The 12,246-nt window shown below is 44.6% G+C and overlaps 2 protein-coding genes and 1 long non-coding RNA gene across 5 annotated transcripts in view; 2 read left to right on the top strand and 1 right to left on the bottom strand.

Moving 5' to 3' along the window:
• LOC139973734 (uncharacterized) overlaps positions 1 to 12,246 on the bottom strand; it is a 245,354-nt gene that overhangs the window by 141,150 nt on the left and 91,958 nt on the right. The window lies entirely within an intron of this gene.
• LOC139973726 (kremen protein 1-like) overlaps positions 1 to 12,246 on the top strand; it is a 169,385-nt gene that overhangs the window by 142,970 nt on the left and 14,169 nt on the right. For all 3 annotated transcript variants that reach the window (XM_071980576.1, XM_071980575.1, XM_071980577.1), the window contains one exon: positions 3,405 to 3,455. In XM_071980576.1, coding sequence (XP_071836677.1) covers positions 3,405 to 3,455 — 51 coding nt within the window. The remainder of the gene's footprint in view (positions 1 to 3,404; positions 3,456 to 12,246) is intronic.
• Positions 3,462 to 8,713, top strand: LOC139973729 (uncharacterized). Its single transcript, XM_071980580.1, has 2 exons — positions 3,462 to 5,589; positions 6,201 to 8,713. The coding sequence occupies exon 2, from the start codon at positions 6,203 to 6,205 to the stop codon at positions 6,989 to 6,991; it is 789 nt and encodes a 262-aa protein (XP_071836681.1). The 5' UTR covers positions 3,462 to 5,589; positions 6,201 to 6,202; the 3' UTR covers positions 6,992 to 8,713.

Genomic DNA, 12,246 nt, shown 5'->3' with positions numbered 1-12,246 from the left:
GACTTTATCAGCAATCGAAAGTGCCTAGTGAATTTTGCGTTTTCGCAAGTTGATGTTTAGTCACTATCCCCAAATAGCGAGTATATTTAAAACTATTATTCTAGGCTTGAGAAGAAACATGTTTTCTTTGGTAGAGATCATTTTGTATGCTGTATACAAGAAAAGTGTCCATCTCGGTAATCTGCCAATGTGAATATTGTTCACATCAGGGATGTAAGTCTTCCGTATTTATACGGAAACCCGGTTTTGTTAAATCCAATAAAGTTCCACAAAATTGTACGAATATCAAAGACACAACGCAGCAAAAATGCCTGGCTCGTTGCAGCAAGCTAACTTCAATTTTCACTCATCGATCAACCAAAATACCATTTCCTGTTTACATATCGCATTGCACAACATTGTGCCATGTGAACATCGTTGCGTACGTGCGAAACACACTGCCAGCACGGGCATAAAAGGACCATTATTTTAAGCGACTGCACTCGCATAGTTGTCTTCTTAAGGCATTGAAGACTCCCCCTTAACCGCGTGCCGCTGTCTGAAAAAGTTAATGAAGCGATTCGGGAATCTAGTTGAATGGGAGCTAGCAGTGAGTCATGCCACGCAAACGACAATGATGAAGAGTAGTACTGCACTTGGTTTATCCAATTTATTCAAACAAAGCAAACAGACAAACAAAACAAAAACAGCCTCTGCAATGAGAAGAGAAAATATAAAACTTAACAGTTGTCCAGGTAAGCCATGTATACATTTAACCCAACAACTTACCATTGGTGTGAAACTCCTCAATTGAATGAAAATAATAAAACAACAGATAATTGGTAAAACAATCTTGCAATGAACAAGTGACTAGCAACCCTGCAATAGCTCATCTCTAGTGAAAATAACAAGATAATAATTGAGTAAGACTCGAATGAATTGAAAAAGAATTGGAAATGAATTGAAGAAAAGAATGGAGTTATCGGTTCATCCATATAAACCCGAAAAGTGAAAAAGTGAATCTCTTGCGTCGTACAATAACATCATCCATAAGAATGATAACAGCAGAATATGATATTTACCGAAGTACCAATCTAGCACATATCTAAAGATGAAATTTAATTAACACCTTCTGTAACATGACAAAGAATGCAAATCAATGGCATGGCGTATATACATGCTTTCGCTCCTGGCGAGATAAAATCAGAAAATAATAGTAAACAAAATAGCTAAAATATAACCTCAGGTCCTCGCATGAACAATTATGACCACAAAGGAAATACCCTGCAAAATATCATGCATCACTTACCAGCCCAGTCATCTAACAACAATGATCAGTAAACCTCACATCACCGGATCACGACTCAGCTCAAAAGAACCTAAACCAGAAAATTAATATATAACCATATAAAATCTGGAACAGCTTACAAAGGTTAATTTAATTGAATTATGACATATATAACTACATATAAGCATTTAAAGTACTAAGTACAACTTGGTAAAGTCAGATATGCTTTTTAGGAGCACCAATACACAAGCTGCCCAAAGTATTACAAAAGTATGGTACAACATTTGCCTTTTAAGAACAATACACTACAAGGGTATTTCATACATGCTTAGATTTACTACATAGTGCTCATACACAGCCCCTTTAATGTGATGTACAACTGATACTCTTAAAATGTCTGAGTTGATGAACCTTTAATCCCTTAATTACACTGGATTAACACAAAATTGAAACTGAAGTTAAGCTAGAAATATAATAACCAATAACGTCACACTTGAGTTATACACACAGTCCCAAGGGAACTCCTATAATACACTGTAACACCTAGAACCCATCAATCGGTTTAACATCAGTTACTAAAGCACATTGTAAATGAATCATGATTAACTTAACTCTGTCTGAACTAATACCGAGACAATAACTGATCATAACTGAAAACATGGACTCAGTCAGTACTACCCCTTTAACCATGTGATTTAGAATTATTCTCATAATGTCACTGAGAAGCTACTAAAATATGAAATTGACAGGTAAATAAGGTAATTAAACAAATATCAATAAACAAATATCAAATAAAACAGTTTGAAATGCAATCTTCTTTTTACACTTGAAACTAAACCTTCTCAAGTATAACACTGACTTAAATAGCCCTACTAACTTACTGTTACTTTACATAACAATACGTATGAATGCTCCACCACATGGTAGAACTCTTTGAGAGAAACTCAATAATATCCCCAAATCTCTCTTACAATAATAGTTCTTGCAACATATGCCATTAAGTAAAATTTAACTGATAATCAATATGAAATAACTCACCAAGATACACTGAAATAGGCTCTTTTCCTTCACATGAATGGTTGAATTTCCTCTCACAAAACAATCAATACAATGTTTCTCTAACAAAGGATAGGTGGAGGAATGAAGCACATGGCTCTGAGAGTAAAAGTAGTTCAGTAGCCAACCTCCTCACAAAGTGAAAGGATACCAACTTAAAATTATTACACAAGCAACTGACATGTTGGTTAACTTATACACATGAACATGTCATCTTAGTTTAACAACATACAACAGAAATAAAGACTCCATTGGGAATAACCTTTCCACAATCACTAAAACTATAAGCCCTATTTCTTTGTAGAGAGTATGTGGTTAGGTACTATGGAGCAGAGAACAATGAAGACCTGTGTAACATGATGGGTAGCAACAGGGAGATGGAACAACTCCTTGGCAGCAGTGCTCTCCTAATGAATATGCAAAGGGTATCAGTGAAGGGCAGAGAACTTCCTGTACCTGTGCAGAGTGCTGAATCCTTGGAATGCCAAAAGGGCAAAATTCCACTTTATCACAACAACTTTCTGTTGCTTGCAGTGAAGTTTTATCTTGTCGCTACAAAATTGCAGACAATAGTGAAATGTGATCCCTTGTTATCTTTATCTGGACCTGAGATGTCCATTGCTGCTATGTACACTGTGTTGTGGGTATTGGCCATAGCTGTATGTATTGACTGTACACTAGTGTCCAATTACCGACGGTAGCAAGCTGTGTGTGTATCTTTTGGGATCGATGGTGGTGTTTAACACTTCTGTTACACCTCATTCGAAACTAGGTCAGATTACCTGCATCAGACGTTTCTTTGTGCGCGATTTTGCACTCCCTTTAAGGAATAAAATAATACTGTAGTCAGCAAAGAATTCGAACATGTCTCCATCTATTTCTTCACAAATATCCAGAATTTACAGATAAACAACAATGATGTTGTTGTTATTCTTTTTGTTTTCATCACATTTTTCATGATACCATCGAATTATACATGATATCTATCTATCTATCTCCATATCTATATACATATATACATACTGATGATTAGTACAGGGAAATGATAGCATACCATGTATTATTTCATTTATATTCATAGAGTATGAAGCTGGCTTGACCCTGGAATTTATTAGAACTGTTTTGGTTATGGGTAAGTTTTTCAAGTTTTTTTTTGGCAATCTAACCTTAGTTTACCTTGTGTTATGTTTTAACCATGTGGCCAGGTACATCAATAAAAGAATAATGTTGCATTTGGTGAGGTGCTTCTTACAATGAAAACCGTATCAACCTTAGTAATCTATGTATAAATAAAGTAGAGGTGTAACTCAACGGTCTACCGTGGGCTTATTCGGCGATATGGTTTATACTCCTATAAGCACTAGATAAACATTAACGTTGATCTCAAAATGTTACAGTTTAATCATTAATTTATCTCGAAAGGGTACTCCATTTTGGTTCCTTGCTGAAAGCAAAGGATCTTTGTAGTAATGCCGGTGTGTGTGTGTGACACTTGTTGTATGCACGATAACTCAATTACTCGACAACAAAATTCTTCAAATTGCAATTACTTGGCAACCATGGTATGGCAACCAAGTATGGTGATAAATCTATACATGTTGATGAGTCTTGCAATTGCTAACATGCTTATTTATGAGCAGGCGGGCTGAGAGTTATTTTTGTTTATGTAATTTGTATGCACAATAACTCAAAAGGAATGATTGATCAATGCCATTCTTGGTGGGTGGGTGGTCCCTTTGGATTTCGTTGCTCATATCATGAATGTTAATGAGGTCACAGGGTCAAAGTCAAAATCTTCAAATTGCAATAACTTGACAAGAACAAGTTGGAGATTCTTCAAACTTAGTATAAGTGATGTTGGTAGACAACCCTTATATGCTGATGAGTCTTGAAATAGATAACATGGATATTTATGAGGAGACAGGGTTGAGCGTAATTTTTGTAACATATATTTGTATGCACAATAACTCAACAATAACTCAACACATTGAACAGTGCCATACTTGGTGGGTGGTACATGATGAGTTGATGAACAAGATTAATTTTGTTGCTCATTTTCATTAATATTAAGGAGGTCACATGGTCAAACGTCTAAATCTTCAAATTGCAATAACTTGGCAACCACTAGTTGAAGTTTCTTCAAATTTGGTATGGTGATATTGGTAGACAACCTATGAATGCTGTGATGTGTCTTGTTATTGATATCATGCAAATTATGAGGCAGCTGGGCTGAGCGTTATTTTTTAACAGAAATTTGTATGCACAATAACTCAACAAGGGAATGATTGATCAATGACATACTTGGTTGGTGGGTTGGTGGTCCATGATGAGTTGATGAACCAGATTGATTTTGTTGTTCATATCATGAATAATAATGAGATCACAGGTTCAAACATCAAAATTCTTCCAAATTGCAATAGCTTGACAACCACAGGTTGGAGATTCTTGTATGTATGTCTGCGTGCGTGCGTGTGTGTATGTATATATGTATGTATATAAGATCCTCCTGCAAGCAGGAACTCGCGACTCTTAAAACTCTTCAAACTTAGTATGGTGATGTTGGTAGACAACCTATATATGCTGATGAATCTTACAATTGATAACTAGCTTATTTATGAGGAGGCGAGGCTGAGCGTAATTTTTTATTCCTTGCCCCGAAGGCTCAAGGAATCTATGTGATGGGTGAATGCGTGTTTGTGTGTGTGTGTGATGCCTCGCGTGTAAACACGATATCTCAAGAAGAAGGGGAGCTGGGACCAATCGAATATTTGGTGTACATGAGAATTACATTGAGTAGAAGAATCCTATCTTTTTGTGGGGAGGTCAAAGGTCATTTGGAGTTACCAGGAGTCATAGTGAAAACCTTGATGGCCCCAGGAAGCTTGGACCAATCTCATATTTTGTGTGAAGGAGGACCACATTTAGGAGCAAAGCCTACAGTTTTTTGTGGAGGTCAAAAGTCATTTGGGGTCACCAGGGGTCAAATTGTGTAAACCTTGTAGTCTACTTCACTCCTCTACCTATCTCATACTTACACAGCGCCCCCCTTATCTAGCCTACTAGTCCCATTCTGGCAAATTCTACCATACCCCAACTGGCCACCCACCCAGCTCTTCCTCTTATTTGCCAGAATTCAAAGAGTTGGGTTTTATTTTGGCTCATGAATTTTCTAATTCGTATTTTCTAACAATAACATCTACCATATCAACTGAAATTGAAACAGCATCGACAAGCAGCCAGCAACAGAATCAAGCCGATTCTGTCGGGTATCCTTCGTTTTTCATAAGTAAAATTTGCACTGACACTTTTGTCAGTTTTCTTCAGCTTAGGTGGCAGAGGCTAACACACTGTAGCGGGCGGGCAGTTGAGGCCTTAGCTACTACTTGTTTGTTAGGATAGCCTAGCTTGGTAGCATTTAGGCCGCGGGCCTTGCTACTTTCCTACAACTTCGGTTGTGGTTGTCGCTTTAGATTCGATGTCCAATTGTCCACAGGTTCGATCACCTTATGGGGGTATTCCGTTAACTTGGGATTTAGTTCAGCACTTAGGTTGTCTGGTATTCCTGGCCCTAGTGTCTGGGGTTCATTGACTTTATGCGTATTATATGTATACATGTATGTTTCTAGCCATTTCTCCCTTAGCAGAAAGTCGCGGACTTTGCAACTGGGAATTGAGTTAGCACTTAGGTAGTCTGGTATCCCCGGCCCTAAGCCTAGTTTCAGTACACAGAGGTGCTCGCTCATTCCCGCCACTTTCCATCATTTTGGCCGGAAAGTTGTGGAGCAATTAGGATTTACAGTTGTCCGGTGTTCCCGGCTTTGGTAGACAGTCTGTCTACCTATATGTGTGCATGATTTCCTTTACCACATGTTCCCAGATATGGCACCGTCGTGCGCCAAATGCAAGCGGTACCAGCCTTTCGTGACGTGGGACAAGCACGGTTCCTGCCTCAGATGTCGCACCTGCAACAAAGCCACCAGATGCAACGTCTGTACGAACTGGCCAGAGGACCGCTGGAAGGAAGTTGAGGACTGGTTGGCGGACAAAGCCCGGAAGAAAGACCGGGACAACTCGGCTCCAGGCAGCCAGGAAAACCGGGGGAAGGCACCCGCAAAGAAGCCTAAGAGGCCCAGAGTATCCACCTCCAGTAGGGACCCAGGAGGGTCCCAATATAATCCAGAGCGGGTGGCTGAAGTAGCCGTGCATGCACGGAGTAGGCCTTTAAGCCCGACTCGGGAGGCCAGCAGGCAGGCTAAGCCGTCCCAGGATCACGAGTGGGTGGCCGAAGTAGCCGTGCTTGCACGGAGTAGGCCTTCAAGCCCAACTCGAGGAGCCGGCCAGGAGGCCGGCTCGACCCAGGATCCGGAAGGTGCGACCCCCCGGAGCCAGAGCACGGAGAATCACTCCGAGGTCTGGGAGCCAGGACGGCCCGGGCAGGATACGGCCCTATCCGGAGACGAGCCCACAGAAGATCTGGAAGACCAGGCCAGCGACGCCTGGTCCAGCCTAGGACATGGCTTCATCCCGGCTTCCCAGCTGGATTTCGAGGGTTTCTCTGCCCAGAAATACCTACCCAGGCGGAAATGCAGGGCCAACGAGATGGAAAGACAGCCACAGGTAGCTCGAAACACCCCCCCCCCCCCCGCCGGGCAGACCCAGTGTTCGTGAGCACACTGAGGAACCTCTTCTAGGAGTGGTCGCAGCCAGGCCAGGAGACCCAACAGCCACCCGACCAGGTGCCGGCTTCTGAAAACCAACCCACGGGCCGAGACCCATGGCGGGGATCGGAGCCAAAGCGGCATAAACCTGAGGAGGACCAGAACGGGAACAACTCGGGGATAGCGACCTAGAAGAGGATGAGGAATGGGATTACTCCGCAGAGGAGGAGCCGGTAGCACCTTCCGGCTCAGATTTCACGGCTGAGGCTTTCGGAAAGGCAGTGGAGACAATCCGGCGGGTCCTACAGTACGAGGACGCGCCTCCCAGCCAACCACCCCAGACGCACGATCCTCCAATGGTGAGACAGTCTTGCCTTTCCCTGGGCAAAGCCAGAAATGCACCAGGACCATTGATGCCAGTCGACGGAGGATGCTACGAAAGGTTCGAGTCAATTGCAGGGACCCGAACCTGGAGACCCATGGATCGCAACACTGCTCCTAAAGTCAAGGTAGACGAGGAGGGCTGGCAAGACTTGTTTACCGCTCCCACCATCCCAAAGGCAGCGCTGGATAGCTTGAAGGCTGCGGGGGTGATGAACTCGCACTAGGGTTGTGCGGGATCCCGGTAGTCAAGTGAATCCCGGTATCCCGATCCCGGTATTGACTAATCCCGATCACAAAGCAATGTGTAAATACTACCGGTAGTGGGAAAACAACCGGTTATTACATTTGTTTCGGTATCATTCCCGGGAATCCCGGACATAATAAAAATATCTACGTGTTACTATTTGAAATAAAGAAAACAAAACACGATTTTTTCTGGTTTCTGTGTTCTTAGTTTGAATAATATCTGACCAATTTACGTACTGGCCTAGACCTATGTATTAACGAATCAACTTTTCACGTAGTAATTTGCACCTAGGCTACACCAAATATCGAACGTTACTTGCGCTCAGCATGTTATGGGACCTCAAAGTTATTCTGAAATTTTCGTTATTTATTCTTCCTTCAAACGATGATTGTCAAGGTTCCCATGTACAAAATCTTACTCTTATGCATTTCACTTCATTTTGTTATAATAATTATAACGATTTCATCAATTTTGAGCCAAAACCGCAGGGAGTATATCCAGTTTAAATCCATCTTCGCATGGGACTATATTATTATAGGGTAGGGTACGGTACAGGTACACACAACAGTTCAGTACTTGAGATTTGATGATGTAATGAAATGGATTCGTTTATTAATGCCATGTCATTTATATTTATCTTTCGCTACTTTTTTAATTTTTAAGATCTTTTGTACGAAAGATTGATATTGTACGTATTGAAAGTATATTTTCTGGAGTAAACAAAAGCCGATTAACGATATAAATAAATCTGTACTATTCTTATGTATGTAGTTTATAATCCCGTATTTACGTAGCCCCTATGTAACATTCTTATTGTCTGAAGTTCCAAACACGTGGTGACTTGTTGATAGCTAAAAACTTTCATTGTGAACTTTTGAACTTGAAGGGGTTGCCCTATTCCAATATCATGGATTAGTGGGGAACTCCCAATTTATGTTTGTGTACGGATTACAAGTTTAATCCACATGCGAACGTGTTAATCTAATATCGTACGTTGAGTATGAATGAAGGTTGGTGTGGGTTGCTTTTTTCCAAGGTTTGTGCTTTTCTTTTTGGAAGTGTATGTTAAAAAACAAAGGCCCTAATATAGTGTGTTATTTTTTTTATTTTCTTTTTATGAACGTGCGTGTAAGAGTATGTACATAGCCTAGGCTATGCATATTGAATGTATGACATTGACAGTCTCGTAGCTAAGTGCTTTGAACCGTAGATGAAAGTTGAAGAAAATACCGGTTGTAGTTACAATACCAGGATTCATGTTGCAACACTACCGGTTGTGTGAAATCTGACTACCGCACAACGCTAACTCGCACAGAAAGTTTAACAATGCGGCTATCAACAAGTCGCAGAACACATTGTCAGATATCGACCAGGCAGCCCGACGGGATGAAAGTGGCATCGACCTTTCTCCTGATCACCGAAGTGGCTACGTCTTCCTTCCAACAGGCATCGGAGGAAGGAATATCCAGAAAGGACACGGGAACCGTCATTAGCCTGCTGGCGCCGTTCTGCAGAATGGCCTTTGACCAATTTGCCAGAGTGGCAACCAGATCAACGTCGGCCATGCGGTCCTTGGTATTGGAGGAAATCAATTGGCCAAAAACAACAATCAAGGAGACCTTAACGACGCTCCCGATGATGGGCGCAGACCTCTTTGCAGGGAAGTACGAGGAATGCATTGAGAACGAGGCAGCCAGAGCAAGAGACTGGCGAGATGCAGATATAGGCCTCTTGCGCAAGATGCCTTCATACTCCAGCAGCAGTGAAAGGAAGTCAGCGTTTCCTACTTTGAAGCAACGAGGAGGATGGTTTTCATCTCGTGGAACCGGGAACCCATCTCGCAAGCCCTGGAACTTGCGTCGTCAGAGCTCTCCACCATGCGACAGTTCGTCGAAGTTACAGGGAGGACGACGGGGCAGAGGAAGCTACCCTAGGGATGCCCACCTCACTGGATCACCCATCACAGTGGGGGGGAGACTAGCGCAGTCCGCGCAAAATTGGGAAGAAATAGGCCCAGCAGCGTGGGTTCTGGGGGTCGTCCGTCACGGCTACAGAATAGAATTCACAGCCGGCCCCCCTTCCCTGTTCCAGCCAAGGGAAACGAGCGTCCCACAAGAAGCCAGCAATAGAACGGCGCTGGAGGAGGAAATTGCGGCTCTGCTGAGAAAGAAAGCAATCCGCCGACGGCTCGATTCAGAACCCCTACCAAGGTTCCAAACCAGATTCTTCCTGGCCTCCAAGAAGGGGGATGCCTGGAGACCTATCCTCAAACTACGACAGTTCAACCAAGTTTTTGTCAGGCCAAGAAGGTTCCGGATGGAGACCCTGGCAGACATAACACCAGTACTCAGCCAGGGGATGTGGGCAACGTCCCTGGATCTGAGGGACGCATATGTCCACGTACCGATCGCCATCGAAGACCAGGCCTACCTGACCGTCGCCTACAAGGGGACACCTTCCAGTTCACTTGCCTCCCCTTCGGGTTATCGACCGCTCCCAGGGTTTTCACCAGAATTACGAGACCAATCCTGGCTTACCTACGGCGAAGGGGAATGAAAATCTTCGCATACTTGGACAACTGGCTGATTGTCGCGGATTCAGAGGCGCAGGTCGAGAGAGACACGGCGTGTACTCTGGCCCTACTCCACTGATTCGGTTGGATTATCAACCAGGAAAAATCATCCCTCACACCGGCTCAGGTTATCCAATACCTGGGTGCGCAGATCGACCTCGGCAGAGGCAGACTGGCCCCCACAAGGGGAAAGATCAACGACCTGAGGTCGGACATTCAACGGGCCCTCACCACAGAGAACACCTCGGCAGGGCTATGGCTCCGTATGTTGGGGAAGATGGCAAGCCTGGTCAACCTGTTGCCACGCTGCAGATTACACATGAGACCCTTGCAGCAGCACTTACAAAGATTTTATCGCCAAACCTCGTCCGAGAAGTCGGTACTCATACCTCTACCACCAGAACTCAAACCTTACCTCCAATGGTCGACGCTCAAATCCAATGTGTCTAGGGGGATCCCCATACAGGAGGGAAAACCGAAGGCGACAGTCACGACGGATGCCTCTTTGACCGGCTGGGGAGCCACCTTCAACGACCAGGAGTCAGCAGGCCAGTGGTCGCCCAAGGAGAAGACACTCCACATCAACGCACTGGAGGCCAAGGCCATCCTCAACGCAGTGAGAGCATGGCAACAGGAGTTGAGGGGTCACGCAGTCTACGTGAGGACAGACAACTCAACGACAGTGGCCTACGTCAACAAGGAAGGTGGGACCTGCTCACGAACACTCACCGAGATAATTTGGGAGCTGCTCCACCTATGCGACAGCCTGAACATCTCCCTCATGGCGTCACACCTAGCAGGAGTAGACAATCAGCCAGGGGATATCCTCTCACGAGCCCGAACGAGTGGGAGATAGCCGAACACTGGGCGAACCGGACGTTCGAGCCCTAGCATCGACCTCTTTGCATCAGCAACAAATTTCAAGATCCCGAAATTCTGCACGAGCACAAAGCGTGGAAAGTGGATGCATTCTCGTCCCCGTGGGTGGACCTGTACCTGTACGCGTTTACACCGTTAGCCCTAATTCACAAGGTGCTGGCAACACTCAGAGACTCAGATGCAACCATGCTCCTACTCGCACTGTATTGGCCGAACCAAACGTGGTTTCCTCTGATAATGGAGCTTCTCGTCAACTACCCTCTCAGACTCACACCCAGGGCAATCGTCCTGCGAGGCCAGACAGAAACCAACAGAGCGATCCCAAACATCCAACTCTGTATGTGGAAACTCTCCGCAGGGACCTACGTCAGAAGGGAGTTCCTGCAAAAGCTGTGGAGTATGCAACAAGAGCCTGGCGAGAGTCCACAGTCAGGACTTACGATTCCAGACTTGCTAGGTTCAACCGATGGGCAGCAGACAACACTTGCAATCCCATGGAGGCCTCTCTCGGGGAGATAGCCGCCTTATTCACTCTACTCTTTGAAGAGGGCAAAGTGGCCTCAACCATCCGCAACAACCGCTCAGCCATCGGGGCCATACACAAGGGCCTCCCAGACGGTTAAAAAGTAGGCGACAACCCGGACCTCACAAAAATCATCAGAGGATACTTTCACACCAGCGGCTCGACGAGGACACTACCCTCGACGTGGTCACTCGACGAGGTCCTGTTGGCTTTAGCCAAACCACCATACGAGCCGATCAGGGAGTCCTCACTACAGGAACTAACCAGGAAAACCCTTTTCCTACTGGCGGCAGCATCGGCTCAGCGTCGGAGTGGGATTCACGCCCTAACCATAAAAAGGGACTACATGAGATTCGACAACGAAGGGGTTGAGGCTGCTTCCTGACCCAGCCTTCCTCGCAAAGAACCAATCCATGACCTTTTCACCGGAGGAAATTTTCCTGCCATCGATCGGATCGATCTCAACCATCAAAGAGGACCGACGTTGGTGCCCAGTACGGGCATTACAAATATATCTGGACAGAACCAAACAAATCCGTACGTCCGACCGTCTGTTCATACTACCCCGGGCACCACATACGACAGCCTCGAAGGACACCTTGGCTCGTTGGCTCCGAACCACGATCTCGAGCCATACAACGGACCCATCACCAGTGCGAG

Source organism: Apostichopus japonicus, chromosome 9, assembly GCF_037975245.1.
Source record: "Apostichopus japonicus isolate 1M-3 chromosome 9, ASM3797524v1, whole genome shotgun sequence".
NCBI lineage: Eukaryota > Metazoa > Echinodermata > Holothuroidea > Aspidochirotida > Stichopodidae > Apostichopus > Apostichopus japonicus.
This window is presented reverse-complemented; position numbering and strand designations above follow the sequence as displayed.

Bases quoted from the DNA above. Each gene is read 5' to 3' on its own strand.
- LOC139973729 (XM_071980580.1), top strand. From the start codon at position 6,203: ATGGCACCGTCGTGCGCCAAATGCAAGCGGTACCAGCCTTTCGTGACG.